General features: G+C 40.9%; 1 protein-coding gene across 1 annotated transcript; it reads left to right on the top strand.

The window, feature by feature from the left end:
• The first annotated feature begins 2,338 nt into the window (after nucleotides 1-2,338).
• Nucleotides 2,339-16,471, top strand: LOC115129031 (uncharacterized). Its single transcript, XM_065017081.1, has 3 exons — nucleotides 2,339-2,486; nucleotides 13,884-14,134; nucleotides 14,233-16,471. The coding sequence occupies exons 2-3, from the start codon at nucleotides 13,932-13,934 to the stop codon at nucleotides 15,005-15,007; spliced, it is 978 nt and encodes a 325-aa protein (XP_064873153.1). The 5' UTR covers nucleotides 2,339-2,486; nucleotides 13,884-13,931; the 3' UTR covers nucleotides 15,008-16,471.
• Nucleotides 16,472-17,120: the final 649 nt, after the last annotated feature.

The following is a 17,120-nucleotide window of genomic DNA, read 5'->3' as shown; positions in this document are numbered from 1 at the left end:
TCCTTCAAGACTGTTAGAAAAGCATTCCAGGTGAAGCTGGTTGAGAGAATGCCAAGAGTGTGCAATGCTGTCAAGGCAAAGGGTGGCTATTTGAAGAATCTCAAATCTAAAATATATTTTGATTTGTTTAACACTTTTTTGGTTACTACATGATTCAATATGTGTTATTTCATAGTTTTGATGTATTCACTATTATTCTGCAATGTAGAAAAGAGTAAAAATAAAGAAAACCCTTGATTGAGCAGGTGTTCTAAAACTTTTGACCGATAGTGTATATGATAAGACTGGTCAGAGGTCAGTTGTTGTAGTCTATTACTTGTGAGGTACGTCGGAGCATAAATTGAAATAGCTTTATTAATTTCACTGGACTGATGGTCAAGTGGAGAAGCGCGTTTCATGATTTCTAAAAGTGCTGAATAAAAATGTAGTGTTGTTCATTGAATCTGAATGTACTGAAACTGTCTTTATTAAGGCCCCCGATTAGATCAATGCAATCAGTGATTGAAGGACTGGAGGTCCTTCATGGCGAATTCACTGATATCAAATAACTTGGCAAATGCTCCAGCATCCTCTATACAGTGTCTCTTGAAAAAATGATTTGGCCATTTTACATGTTTTTGCTAGCCAAGTTGGCTAGTGAGTCCACTTAACTCACCGCTCATTAGTTAGCAAATGGTGAGTAGCCTACAAAGTGTAGTCTAGTCTACACAGCGATAGCTACGGTTTACTGCACATGGTATCAGAGCGAAGTGACACGTGCCACAACCTGTTTTTATTAGGAAAGTGTTCCTAATGTTTGGTATGCTGAGTGTATATCCCTTTAGTTTCCCCACCCCCTCCCTACTGCTTAACATGAATTCTATCTGATGGTGTATGCATGTTCAGGCCAGGGCTTGACTTGGACTGACAGAGGTGCCGGTACCTTTTATATTTAGATGCAGGAACTGCTCAATACTGTTTAGCAAATATTCTGTAAGAGGTGCAGGAACTCAACCAGAAGAACATTTTAGGTGCCGGTGCTCAGTTCTTGTGAGCTCCTGCCCAAGTCAAGTGCTGTGCATAGGTAAAAAGACAAATCCTGCCCCGTATGGAACACTGACAAGTAGAGCATAAGTGTATTTTTTGCCCAATCTGATTGGGTGGGTCTACGCCCACCCAGGACCACGCCCCTGCAAAGATCTCCACCCCCTTGTTGACAATGAATAAAAGTGACATTTAGGTGAACTGCAGGTAAATAATGTACAAACTTGCTGTTGTTTGAGACTGATGTAGAGATACAGGAACTCCTGCAGGCAGCACACTAGAGTCTCACGTCTAATCTAACCTGTCCAAATAGATTTACACAGGAGTGTGAGTAGGTAACTGCATGCCATATGCAAAAGGCTACCGATTACAACAAGGATCACAGACACTTTCACTATTCTCACCTATATTACTCCCATACTCCCATGCATAGTGGCACACATACAATACACTGTAGCCTGCTGTCAGAGAGAAAACTCATCTTCCTCTATCAGTTTATATAGAAATTCATTCTCCATTCAATCCGTTGCACTGAAGTTCTGCGTTACAGCGTGATTGATACGTAAAGGCAATGTTCCCGTGTTAGCAGAGACTGCATTCACGGTAAGCTCTGCATATGTCGGCTCAATGAGAAATGACTTTCACATTTTTAGTGCACTATATCGATACAGATTGAATCCAGCGCTAGCATATTTTATATAATGACAGACTACATCAGGTACACGTCCCGAGTTTCCTCTGAAGTTCTCCAAACCCATACCTCTGGAATCACTACTACACTTCTATCCAGTGGAACAGTGAGATAAATCACACAGAGAGATCCACAATTCCGATAGACTTCAGTAGCCTCTGGCAACATCTAGTGGTGATAACACCACACTAACATCCCCCATTCATTATGATTCACTCCTAAATGCATTTGATTTGAACAAAATGCCATAAGATCTCATGTCTTGTTCTAATCAATAGGCTTTAATCAATAGATCATTAAAGAGTGAAAACTGTACTTGATAAACTACCCTGCATGAGGAGCCATTGGCACACTACCCTGATCTGCTACATGTTGACTAACTGTTATCAACGATCAAACCAGTACCAGTCCCCAGGCTGGATTGCAAGCTGCTGTCTAGTACCATCACCCTGACTCTGTATAAAACCACTACCTTCATGGTTCTCTCCAGGTGTCCCTGAGCCGGATTTGGGATCATTACAGATGACCCTGTTGCCCGCTGACCCTAATCCTCCTAATGTTCTTATAGCCAGTCAGCAAGCAACTAAAACCTAGCTACGTGCCCTGCCTTTTACTGTAGTGTTATCCCAACCCCTGCTTTCAGCCCAGTGCTGGACATAGCACGGAAAGTGAAAACAACAACAACAACAACAACAACAGCCTTTCCTCCTGGGCTCTCTCAGGGAAGAAATTATTCGGGAAAAAATTCAAGCTAGAGGAATTTGTCAAACCTGTGAGTATTATAGATAGTATAGTATATCATCATCATCACTTCGTCATTCCTAGTTGTGTCTTATTGGGATTATACATATACACTGAGTATACCAAACATTAGGACCTCCTTCCTAGTTGTGTTTTATTGGGATTATACATATACACTGAGTATACCAAACAATAGGACCTCCTTCCTAGTTGTGTCTTATTGGGATTATACATATACACTGATTATACCAAACAATAGGACCTCCTTCCTAGTTGTGTTGTGTCTTATTGGGATTATACATATACACATTTACATTACATTTACATTTAAGTCATTTAGCAGACGCTCTTATCCAGAGCGACTTACAAATTGGTGCTTTCACCTTATGACATCCAGTGGAACAGCCACTTTACAATAGTGCATCTAGGTCTTTTAAGGGGGGAGGGGGAGAAGGATTACTTTATCCTATCCTAGGTATTCCTTAAAGAGGTGGGGTTTCAGGTGTCTCCGGAAGGTGGTGATTGACTCCGCTGTCCTGGCGTCGTGAGGGAGTTTGTTCCACCATTGGGGGGCCAGAGCAGCGAACAGTTTTGACTGGGCTGAGCGGGAACTGTACTTCCTCAGTGGTAGGGAGGCGAGCAGGCCAGAGGTGGATGAACGCAGTGCCCTTGTTTGGGTGTAGGGCCTGATCAGAGCCTGGAGGTAGTGAGGTGCCGTTCCCCTCACAGCTCCGTGGGCAAGCACCATGGTCTTGTAGCGGATGCGAGCTTCAACTGGAAGCCAGTGGAGAGAGCGGAGGAGCGGGGTGACGTGAGAGAACTTGGGAAGGTTGAACACCAGACGGGCTGCGGCGTTCTGGATGAGTTGTAGGGGTTTAATGGCACAGGCAGGGAGCCCAGCCAACAGCGAGTTGCAGTAATCCAGACGGGAGATGACAAGTGCCTGGATTAGGACCTGCGCCGCTTCCTGTGTGAGGCAGGGTCGTACTCTGCGGATGTTGTAGAGCATGAACCTACAGGAACGGGCCACCGCCTTGATGTTATTTGAGAACGACAGGGTGTTGTCCAGGATCACGCCAAGGTTCTTAGCGCTCTGGGACGAGGATACAATGGAGTTGTCAACCGTGATGGCGAGATCATGGAACGGGCAGTCCTTCCCCGGGAGGAAGAGCAGCTCCGTCTTGCCGAGGTTCAGCTTGAGGTGATGATCCGTCATCCACACTGATATGTCTGCCAGACATGCAGAGATGCGATTCGCCACCTGGTCGTCAGAAGGGGGAAAGGAGAAGATTAATTGTGTGTCGTCTGCATAGCAATGATAGGAGAGACCATGTGAGGTTATGACAGAGCCAAGTGACTTGGTGTATAGCGAGAATAGGAGAGGTATACCAAACATTAGGACCTCCTTCCTAGTTGTGTCTTATTGGGATTATACATGTACACTGAGTATACCAAACATTAGGACCTCCTTCCTAGTTGTGTTGTGTCTTATTGGGATTATACATATACACTGAGTATACCAAACATTAGGACCTCCTTCCTAGTTGTGTCTTATTGGGATTATAGATATACACTGAGTATACCAAACATTAGGACCTCCTTCCTAGTTGTGTTGTGTCTTATTGGGATTATACATATACACTGAGTATACCAAACATTAGGACCTCCTTCCTAGTTGTGTCTTATTGGGATTATACATGTACACTGAGTATACCAAACATTAGGACCTCCTTCCTAGTTGTGTTGTGTCTTATTGGGATTATACATATACACTGAGTATACCAAACATTAGGACCTCCTTCCTAGTTGTGTCTTATTGGGATTATAGATATACACTGAGTATACCAAACATTAGGACCTCCTTCCTAGTTGTGTTGTGTCTTATTGGGATTATACATATACACTGAGTATACCAAACATTAGGACCTCCTTCCTAGTTGTGTCTTATTGGGATTATACATATACACTGAGTATACCAAACATTAGGACCTCCTTCCTAGTTGTGTTGTGTCTTATTGGGATTATACATATACACTGAGTATACCAAACATTAGGACCTCCTTCCTAGTTGTGTTGTGTCTTATTGGGATTATACATATACACTGAGTATACCAAACAATAGGACCTCCTTCCTAGTTGTGTTGTGTCTTATTGGGGTTATACATATACACTGAGTATACCAAACATTAGGACCTCCTTCCTAGTTGTGTCTTATTGGGATTATACATATACACTGAGTATACCAAACATTAGGACCTCCTTCCTAGTTGTGTCTTATTGGGATTATACATATACACTGAGTATACCAAACAATAGGACCTCCTTCCTAGTTGTGTTGTGTCTTATTGGGATTATACATATACACTGAGTATACCAAACATTAGGACCTCCTTCCTAGTTGTGTCTTATTGGGATTATACATATACACTGACTATACCAAACAATAGGACCTCCTTCCTAGTTGTGTTGTGTCTTATTGGGGTTATACATATACACTGAGTATACCAAACATTAGGACCTCCTTCCTAGTTGTGTTGTGTTTTATTGGGATTATACATATACACTGAGTATACCAAACATTAGGACCTCCTTCCTAGTTGTGTCTTATTGGGATTATACATATACACTGAGTATACCAAACATTAGGACCTCCTTCCTAGTTGTGTTTTATTGGGATTATACATATACACTGAGTATACCAAACAATAGGACCTCCTTCCTAGTTGTGTTGTGTCTTATTGGGATTATACATATACACTGAGTATACCAAACATTAGGACCTCCTTCCTAGTTGTGTTTTATTGGGATTATACATATACACTGAGTATACCAAACATTAGGACCTCCTTCCTAGTTGTGTCTTATTGGGATTAAACATATACACTGAGTATACCAAACATTAGGACCTCCTTCCTAGTTGTGTCTTATTGGGATTATACATATACACTGACTATACCAAACATTAGGACCTCCTTCCTAGTTGTGTTGTGTCTTATTGGGATTATACATATACACTGAGTATACCAAACATTAGGACCTCCTTCCTAGTTGTGTTGTGTCTTATTGGGATTATACATATACACTGAGTATACCAAACATTAGGACCTCCTTCCTAGTTGTGTTGTGTCTTATTGGGATTATACATATACACTGAGTATACCAAACATTAGGACCTCCTTCCTAGTTGTGTCTTATTGGGATTATACATATACACTGAGTATACCAAACATTAGGACCTCCTTCCTAGTTGTGTTGTGTCTTATTGGGATTATACATATACACTGAGTATACCAAACATTAGGACCTCCTTCCTAGTTGTGTTGTGTTTTATTGGGATTATACATATACACTGAGTATACCAAACATTAGGACCTCCTTCCTAGTTGTGTTTTATTGGGATTATACATATACACTGAGTATACCAAACAATAGGACCTCCTTCCTAGTTGTGTTGTGTCTTATTGGGGTTATACATATACACTGAGTATACCAAACATTAGGACCTCCTTCCTAGTTGTGTTTTATTGGGATTATACATATACACTGAGTATACCAAACATTAGGACCTCCTTCCTAGTTGTGTCTTATTGGGATTATACATATACACTGAGTATACCAAACAATAGGACCTCCTTCCTAGTTGTGTTGTGTCTTATTGGGATTATACATATACACTGAGTATACCAAACATTAGGACCTCCTTCCTAGTTGTGTCTTATTGGGATTATACATATACACTGACTATACCAAACAATAGGACCTCCTTCCTAGTTGTGTTGTGTCTTATTGGGGTTATACATATACACTGAGTATACCAAACATTAGGACCTCCTTCCTAGTTGTGTCTTATTGGGATTATACATATACACTGAGTATACCAAACATTAGGACCTCCTTCCTAGTTGTGTTGTGTCTTATTGGGATTATACATATACACTGAGTATACCAAACATTAGGACCTCCTTCCTAGTTGTGTTGTGTCTTATTGGGATTATACATATACACTGAGTATACCAAACATTAGGACCTCTTTCCTAGTTGTGTCTTATTGGGATTATACATATACACTGAGTATACCAAACATTAGGACCTCCTTCCTAGTTGTGTTGTGTCTTATTGGGATTATACATATACACTGAGTATACCAAACATTAGGACCTCCTTCCTAGTTGTGTCTTATTGGGATTATAGATATACACTGAGTATACCAAACATTAGGACCTCCTTCCTAGTTGTGTTGTGTCTTATTGGGATTATACATATACACTGAGTATACCAAACATTAGGACCTCCTTCCTAGTTGTGTCTTATTGGGATTATACATGTACACTGAGTATACCAAACATTAGGACCTCCTTCCTAGTTGTGTTGTGTCTTATTGGGATTATACATATACACTGAGTATACCAAACATTAGGACCTCCTTCCTAGTTGTGTCTTATTGGGATTATAGATATACACTGAGTATACCAAACATTAGGACCTCCTTCCTAGTTGTGTTGTGTCTTATTGGGATTATACATATACACTGAGTATACCAAACATTAGGACCTCCTTCCTAGTTGTGTCTTATTGGGATTATACATATACACTGAGTATACCAAACATTAGGACCTCCTTCCTAGTTGTGTTGTGTCTTATTGGGATTATACATATACACTGAGTATACCAAACATTAGGACCTCCTTCCTAGTTGTGTTGTGTCTTATTGGGATTATACATATACACTGAGTATACCAAACAATAGGACCTCCTTCCTAGTTGTGTTGTGTCTTATTGGGGTTATACATATACACTGAGTATACCAAACATTAGGACCTCCTTCCTAGTTGTGTCTTATTGGGATTATACATATACACTGAGTATACCAAACATTAGGACCTCCTTCCTAGTTGTGTCTTATTGGGATTATACATATACACTGAGTATACCAAACAATAGGACCTCCTTCCTAGTTGTGTTGTGTCTTATTGGGATTATACATATACACTGAGTATACCAAACATTAGGACCTCCTTCCTAGTTGTGTCTTATTGGGATTATACATATACACTGACTATACCAAACAATAGGACCTCCTTCCTAGTTGTGTTGTGTCTTATTGGGGTTATACATATACACTGAGTATACCAAACATTAGGACCTCCTTCCTAGTTGTGTTGTGTTTTATTGGGATTATACATATACACTGAGTATACCAAACATTAGGACCTCCTTCCTAGTTGTGTCTTATTGGGATTATACATATACACTGAGTATACCAAACATTAGGACCTCCTTCCTAGTTGTGTTTTATTGGGATTATACATATACACTGAGTATACCAAACAATAGGACCTCCTTCCTAGTTGTGTTGTGTCTTATTGGGATTATACATATACACTGAGTATACCAAACATTAGGACCTCCTTCCTAGTTGTGTTTTATTGGGATTATACATATACACTGAGTATACCAAACATTAGGACCTCCTTCCTAGTTGTGTCTTATTGGGATTAAACATATACACTGAGTATACCAAACATTAGGACCTCCTTCCTAGTTGTGTCTTATTGGGATTATACATATACACTGACTATACCAAACATTAGGACCTCCTTCCTAGTTGTGTTGTGTCTTATTGGGATTATACATATACACTGAGTATACCAAACATTAGGACCTCCTTCCTAGTTGTGTTGTGTCTTATTGGGATTATACATATACACTGAGTATACCAAACATTAGGACCTCCTTCCTAGTTGTGTTGTGTCTTATTGGGATTATACATATACACTGAGTATACCAAACATTAGGACCTCCTTCCTAGTTGTGTCTTATTGGGATTATACATATACACTGAGTATACCAAACATTAGGACCTCCTTCCTAGTTGTGTTGTGTCTTATTGGGATTATACATATACACTGAGTATACCAAACATTAGGACCTCCTTCCTAGTTGTGTTGTGTTTTATTGGGATTATACATATACACTGAGTATACCAAACATTAGGACCTCCTTCCTAGTTGTGTTTTATTGGGATTATACATATACACTGAGTATACCAAACAATAGGACCTCCTTCCTAGTTGTGTTGTGTCTTATTGGGGTTATACATATACACTGAGTATACCAAACATTAGGACCTCCTTCCTAGTTGTGTTTTATTGGGATTATACATATACACTGAGTATACCAAACATTAGGACCTCCTTCCTAGTTGTGTCTTATTGGGATTATACATATACACTGAGTATACCAAACAATAGGACCTCCTTCCTAGTTGTGTTGTGTCTTATTGGGATTATACATATACACTGAGTATACCAAACATTAGGACCTCCTTCCTAGTTGTGTCTTATTGGGATTATACATATACACTGACTATACCAAACAATAGGACCTCCTTCCTAGTTGTGTTGTGTCTTATTGGGGTTATACATATACACTGAGTATACCAAACATTAGGACCTCCTTCCTAGTTGTGTCTTATTGGGATTATACATATACACTGAGTATACCAAACATTAGGACCTCCTTCCTAGTTGTGTTGTGTCTTATTGGGATTATACATATACACTGAGTATACCAAACATTAGGACCTCCTTCCTAGTTGTGTTGTGTCTTATTGGGATTATACATATACACTGAGTATACCAAACATTAGGACCTCTTTCCTAGTTGTGTCTTATTGGGATTATACATATACACTGAGTATACCAAACATTAGGACCTCCTTCCTAGTTGTGTTGTGTCTTATTGGGATTATACATATACACTGAGTATACCAAACATTAGGACCTCCTTCCTAGTTGTGTCTTATTGGGATTATAGATATACACTGAGTATACCAAACATTAGGACCTCCTTCCTAGTTGTGTTGTGTCTTATTGGGATTATACATATACACTGAGTATACCAAACATTAGGACCTCCTTCCTAGTTGTGTCTTATTGGGATTATACATGTACACTGAGTATACCAAACATTAGGACCTCCTTCCTAGTTGTGTTGTGTCTTATTGGGATTATACATATACACTGAGTATACCAAACATTAGGACCTCCTTCCTAGTTGTGTCTTATTGGGATTATAGATATACACTGAGTATACCAAACATTAGGACCTCCTTCCTAGTTGTGTTGTGTCTTATTGGGATTATACATATACACTGAGTATACCAAACATTAGGACCTCCTTCCTAGTTGTGTCTTATTGGGATTATACATATACACTGAGTATACCAAACATTAGGACCTCCTTCCTAGTTGTGTTGTGTCTTATTGGGATTATACATATACACTGAGTATACCAAACATTAGGACCTCCTTCCTAGTTGTGTTGTGTCTTATTGGGATTATACATATACACTGAGTATACCAAACAATAGGACCTCCTTCCTAGTTGTGTTGTGTCTTATTGGGGTTATACATATACACTGAGTATACCAAACATTAGGACCTCCTTCCTAGTTGTGTCTTATTGGGATTATACATATACACTGAGTATACCAAACATTAGGACCTCCTTCCTAGTTGTGTCTTATTGGGATTATACATATACACTGAGTATACCAAACAATAGGACCTCCTTCCTAGTTGTGTTGTGTCTTATTGGGATTATACATATACACTGAGTATACCAAACATTAGGACCTCCTTCCTAGTTGTGTCTTATTGGGATTATACATATACACTGACTATACCAAACAATAGGACCTCCTTCCTAGTTGTGTTGTGTCTTATTGGGGTTATACATATACACTGAGTATACCAAACATTAGGACCTCCTTCCTAGTTGTGTTGTGTTTTATTGGGATTATACATATACACTGAGTATACCAAACATTAGGACCTCCTTCCTAGTTGTGTCTTATTGGGATTATACATATACACTGAGTATACCAAACATTAGGACCTCCTTCCTAGTTGTGTTTTATTGGGATTATACATATACACTGAGTATACCAAACAATAGGACCTCCTTCCTAGTTGTGTTGTGTCTTATTGGGATTATACATATACACTGAGTATACCAAACATTAGGACCTCCTTCCTAGTTGTGTTTTATTGGGATTATACATATACACTGAGTATACCAAACATTAGGACCTCCTTCCTAGTTGTGTCTTATTGGGATTAAACATATACACTGAGTATACCAAACATTAGGACCTCCTTCCTAGTTGTGTCTTATTGGGATTATACATATACACTGACTATACCAAACATTAGGACCTCCTTCCTAGTTGTGTTGTGTCTTATTGGGATTATACATATACACTGAGTATACCAAACATTAGGACCTCCTTCCTAGTTGTGTTGTGTCTTATTGGGATTATACATATACACTGAGTATACCAAACATTAGGACCTCCTTCCTAGTTGTGTTGTGTCTTATTGGGATTATACATATACACTGAGTATACCAAACATTAGGACCTCCTTCCTAGTTGTGTCTTATTGGGATTATACATATACACTGAGTATACCAAACATTAGGACCTCCTTCCTAGTTGTGTTGTGTCTTATTGGGATTATACATATACACTGAGTATACCAAACATTAGGACCTCCTTCCTAGTTGTGTTGTGTTTTATTGGGATTATACATATACACTGAGTATACCAAACATTAGGACCTCCTTCCTAGTTGTGTTTTATTGGGATTATACATATACACTGAGTATACCAAACAATAGGACCTCCTTCCTAGTTGTGTTGTGTCTTATTGGGGTTATACATATACACTGAGTATACCAAACATTAGGACCTCCTTCCTAGTTGTGTTTTATTGGGATTATACATATACACTGAGTATACCAAACATTAGGACCTCCTTCCTAGTTGTGTCTTATTGGGATTATACATATACACTGAGTATACCAAACAATAGGACCTCCTTCCTAGTTGTGTTGTGTCTTATTGGGATTATACATATACACTGAGTATACCAAACATTAGGACCTCCTTCCTAGTTGTGTCTTATTGGGATTATACATATACACTGACTATACCAAACAATAGGACCTCCTTCCTAGTTGTGTTGTGTCTTATTGGGGTTATACATATACACTGAGTATACCAAACATTAGGACCTCCTTCCTAGTTGTGTCTTATTGGGATTATACATATACACTGAGTATACCAAACATTAGGACCTCCTTCCTAGTTGTGTTGTGTCTTATTGGGATTATACATATACACTGAGTATACCAAACATTAGGACCTCCTTCCTAGTTGTGTTGTGTCTTATTGGGATTATACATATACACTGAGTATACCAAACATTAGGACCTCTTTCCTAGTTGTGTCTTATTGGGATTATACATATACACTGAGTATACCAAACATTAGGACCTCCTTCCTAGTTGTGTTGTGTCTTATTGGGATTATACATATACACTGAGTATACCAAACATTAGGACCTCCTTCCTAGTTGTGTTGTGTCTTATTGGGATTATACATATACACTGAGTATACCAAACATTAGGACCTCCTTCCTAGTTGTGTCTTATTGGGATTATACATATACACTGACTATACCAAACAATAGGAACAACTTCCTTATATTGAGTTGCACCCCCCCATTTTCTCCTCAGAACAGCCTCAGTTCATCGGGGCATGGACTCTACAAGGTGTTGAAAGCATTCCACAGGGATGCTGGACCAGGTTGACTCCAATGCTTCCCACAGTTGTATCAAGTTGGCTGGATGACCTTTGGGTGGGGGACCATTCTTGATACACACGGGAAACTGTTGAGCTTGAAAAACCCATCAGCGTTGCAGTTCTTGACACAACCGTTGCGCCTGGCACTTATTACCATACCCATTTCAAAGGCAATTCAATCTTTTGTGTTGCTCATTCACCCTCTGAATGGCACACATACACAATCCATGTTTCAATTGTCTCAAGGCTTGAAAATCCTTCTTTAACCTGTCTCCTCCCCTTTAACAAGCGACATCAATAAGGGGTCATAGCTTTCACCTGGATTCACCTGGTCAGTCTATGTCATGGAAAGAGCTATATAATGTTTTGTACACTCAGTGTTTATTGGCAGTAGGACGCATTGTATGATGCTTATTAGTGTACACATGCAGTGAAATGATCAGGCATTGCTTGTTATATGCGGTCTTTAACCTTCTCAGGAGTGAATGACACTATGTAGAAGAGGCAGAAATGATTGGTTAAATGTGTACAATGTTTGCATCAGTTCTTGTGATATACAGTTATATTCTAGGTTTAGATTAGCTACTATCTTCAGGAGATTGCTATTTTGATGAATTTGCTGATGAATTTGTTTAATGTCATACAAATTATTTATGAGCTATACTTTAACAGTCTTTATGAGAAATCAACTAAGAATATCACATTTTCTACATAAAACTAATGCGAATATTGAGGTCTCATTATTGATATCAAGTTTTTTAAAAATTGAACAATCAATCCATTTAGAATGTTCCGTTCCTATGAGAATGGTTTTGAATGAGTTGAAGCGTTAAATTGGTTATCTTTGTGGAAATCTGCAGTGGAATGTTGGACTCAAGACATTTACAATGAGTATACAAAGCAGATAGTATGACAATACCTCTAAGGCAGGTATTCCCAGTTTGGGAAGGGGTACTCACAGTGCCTTCGGTCGGGGTACGCCAAATCAAAATCTGATTCACTCATTGATTTTTTTTTAAACCATAATTATTATGAATATATATATTTTTCCTCTTTCTGAATATTTCAGAATATATTTTTATATTTATATTTTCCAACGGGGCTATACGTTTGGGTGATGTTTTTTTCTTGCCTGAGTAGCCTCGTTTCACAGCCCAAAATAAAATTTAACTATTTAGTGTTCAGCGAAATAACAGGTAGCCATTTTCCCCATTGTATTTGTGGGATCTTGATTATGTTTGTGTGTAGTTGCTTTCTGCACTGCATGTAGCTTCACGGTTCGTTTATTCGCTTTATTGTTTTTGTGCTTTGAGTTCTCTCTTCCTAAATAAAAGGATGGAAACATACTACATTGCATTTTGGTCCACTCCTTATGACGATCGTGACATGGTCCTATAAGAGATCTTTGTCACTTCCCACGAGCCGGGTTGTGACAAAAACACACACTCATTCTTATGTTTAATAAATGTATCGTATAGTGTGTGTGTGGCAGGCTTACAATGATGGCAAAAAACAACATTTGAGAGTGCGCTGACCCTGGTGCTAGAGGGGGTACACAGCTGGAGGTTGAATGTTTGAAGGGGTACGGGACTATAAAACGTTTGGGAACCACTGCTCTAGATTATACAGTATTTATCATTGATGGGTCTACTTTATAAGTATTCAATACTATGCTATAATTTCATCTGATGGCTTTTCAGTGTTGACTGGCAATGTTAGATATTCATGTAATGTAAGCGAGTGAGTAAAATTAATTTGTGAGTGTGTATTTTGTCACAGGTCTTGCCCCGACCAGAAGACCTGCTGACCTCTCAGGCTACAAATACCATGATGCATCTCACCACCCAGAACCACCGGCTAGCTTCTAAAAATGTATGTAATTCCAAAATACCTAAACTCCATCTGTCAGCCACACAGGGAGGGGAAGAGGAGGTGGTGATGGTGGGTCCGCTTAAGACTGGCTCTGCCATGCTGCCAACGCTCGGCCAAGAGGGCCCTGCCACCCAGAGAGACTCCTCGCTCCTAGTCAGGTATGTGTTATGTACTGTTGGCTCACTTGGCTGAGGCAATATACATGTATCTTACATTTGTAAAAAAAATACACAATCCTTCCTTCCTTCCTGTCCAGGTCTTTCCTGCCTGGCTCATCCCGAGCGAGGGAGGGGGAGAACCTGCCCCTGCGGTGGCCTCTGAAGCTGGCCCCTCTGGAGCTGCCCAGGGAGGTACAGAAGGCCCAGAGACAGAAGATGAAGGGGATTGGTCTGGAGGCCAAGGGTGCTTCCCGCAAACTGGACACTACGGTTGGGGACCAACCCTGTCCCAGGAAGGTGAAGGCCTGTGGGGTGAGAGGAGAGAGACCAGAACTGGTTAAGGGTGCGGCAGAGTGTGTCTCCACCCCATCCCCACATCCCCTGCCCCTGACTGAAACAGCACCCAGAGTCCAGCGACAGCAGAAGGTTCTGAGAGCGGAGCTTGCTCATGCCAACCCAATCCAGAGACACACAGGAGGCAGGCTCTCAGAAGATTTTGGCTCTACCATTAAAGACCTCCATCCTCCTCCTAGAAGCAAACCAGTCTCTCCCTCTGCCTCTTTCCCCGTCAGTGCCAAAGCTCAGGCCCAGCAGGCGCCACGTGGCGAGGAGAGCGTATGCCATGCGGCCGGCCCGCTCCAGCAGGAGGAAGAGGCCAAACTGGCCCAAGGGTCCCAGCAGGGAAAAGCCCTGAGGGTAGAGAAGACAGAGAAGGCTCGGAGGACAGAGAAAGCCCTGAAGGAGGCCAGTCGCATGCTGGAGAAGGCTTCCAAGAAGAACGTCAGGCCAGAATCACTGGAGAACCCGCTGGAAGTGTCCGGAAAGGCCCTCAGGAGGATGGCAGTGAGCAACCTCCAGGACGCTGTCCTTTGACAGCTGACCCAGGATCTTTGACCTCTTAACCCCTGACTCCTTTTGACCAGCCCAGGAAGTCGTGAAAACAGACTTGACAGTGTTAAACCGTGTGTTTATTTGTGCTTATCACCTGGAAATTACTATAGAAAAACCCCTGCATCTTACTTCACGCAGCATCTGGTATTCATAGCAACAAGCCAGTTACAATTGCCAAGTACCCTAGCAGGCAGTATGTATAGTATATAAAACAGAATAAATATAGAGTATATTATAATATTTATTTATTATTTTGTAGAAAGATGACTGTAATAAAAATGTTTGCATGCCAACATGGTACCATTAGAATATGTAAAAGAAAATAGTGACATTTAACCATCGTAGATATTCTGACATTGGCTATTCGATCTCATATTTTGGATGAGATATGTCTATGAAACTGACATGCATTCAGGGAATATCATCACGGGCTTATCAGACCGATACATTGGCCTCATCTATCAGCTGAAAAATTAGCTCCTGTATATATTGAGATTTAAATGTTTTTTTTAGAGTGAAGTACATCGAAAAAATCAAGAGAAAACTGCAAGACTCAATAGAAGACAAAACAAGGAACAAACCAAAAAGACAGGCTATTGAAGAAGTAACTATTTTTCATAAAATTGTACAGTTATCTTAGCTAGCTGAATTGCTAGCTGAATTGTTTACTTGTTGCTAAGCAGTTGCTAGGGACTCTCCTGGAAGAAGCTAGCTAGCTTACAAAGAATAACAACAAAAAATATCTAGTTAACAGAAGAAAGGAAGACAAAATAAGGACAGAAGAAAAAGGAAAAGAAAAAGGACAACAAAGTGAAACCTCTAAAGAAACAAGAGACCATAATAGAAGAAACAGCACTATAGAGAGATAGAACAACAACAACGCAGCCACTGCCAGCTAGCCTACTTCAGCAGTACTGTATCATTTGAATTATTTTAGTCAATAAGATTCCTGCTACGTAAGCTTAACTTTCTGAACATTCGAGACGTGTAGTCCACTTGTCATTCCAATCTCCTTTGCATTAGCGTAGCCTCTTCTGTAGCCTGTCAACTATGTGTCTGTCTATCCCTGTTCTCTCCTCTCTGCACAGACCATACAAACGCTCCACACCGCGTGGCCGCGGCCACTCTAATCTGGTGGTCCCAGCGCGCACGACCCACGTGGAGTTCCAGGTCTCCGGTAGCCTCTGGAACTGCCGATCTGCGGCCAACAAGGCAGAGTTCATCTCAGCCTATGCCTCCCTCCAGTCCCTCGACTTCTTGGCACTGACGGAAACATGGATCACCACAGATAACACTGCTACTCCTACTGCTCTCTCTTCGTCCGCCCACGTGTTCTCGCACACCCCGAGAGCTTCTGGTCAGCGGGGTGGTGGCACCGGGATCCTCATCTCTCCCAAGTGGTCATTCTCTCTTTCTCCCCTTACCCATCTGTCTATCGCCTCCTTTGAATTCCATGCTGTCACAGTTACCAGCCCTTTCAAGCTTAACATCCTTATCATTTATCGCCCTCCAGGTTCCCTCGGAGAGTTCATCAATGAGCTTGATGCCTTGATAAGCTCCTTTCCTGAGGACGGCTCACCTCTCACAGTTCTGGGTGACTTTAACCTCCCCACGTCTACCTTTGACTCATTCCTCTCTGCCTCCTTCTTTCACTCCTCTCCTCTTTTGACCTCACCCTCTCACCTTCCCCCTCTACTCACAAGGCAGGCAATACGCTCGACCTCATCTTTACTAGATGCTGTTCTTCCACTAACCTCACTGCAACTCCCCTCCAAGTCTCCGACCACTACCTTGTATCCTTTTCCCTCTTGCTCTCATCCAATACTTCCCACACTGCCCCTACTCGGATGGTATCGCGCCGTCCCAATCTTCGCTCTCTCTCCCCCGCTACTCTCTCCTCTTCCATCCTATCATCTCTTCCCTCTGCTCAAACCTTCTCCAACCTATCTCCTGATTCTGCCTCCTCAACCCTCCTCTCCTCCCTTTCTGCATCCCTTGATTCTCTATGTCCCCTATCCTCCAGGCCGGCTCGGTCCTCCCCTCCTGCTCCGTGGCTCGACGACTCATTGCGAGCTCACAGAACAGGGCTCCGGGC

The sequence above is a fragment of the Oncorhynchus nerka genome, linkage group LG4 (assembly GCF_034236695.1).
Source record: "Oncorhynchus nerka isolate Pitt River linkage group LG4, Oner_Uvic_2.0, whole genome shotgun sequence".
Lineage (NCBI taxonomy): Eukaryota > Metazoa > Chordata > Actinopteri > Salmoniformes > Salmonidae > Oncorhynchus > Oncorhynchus nerka.
This window is presented reverse-complemented; position numbering and strand designations above follow the sequence as displayed.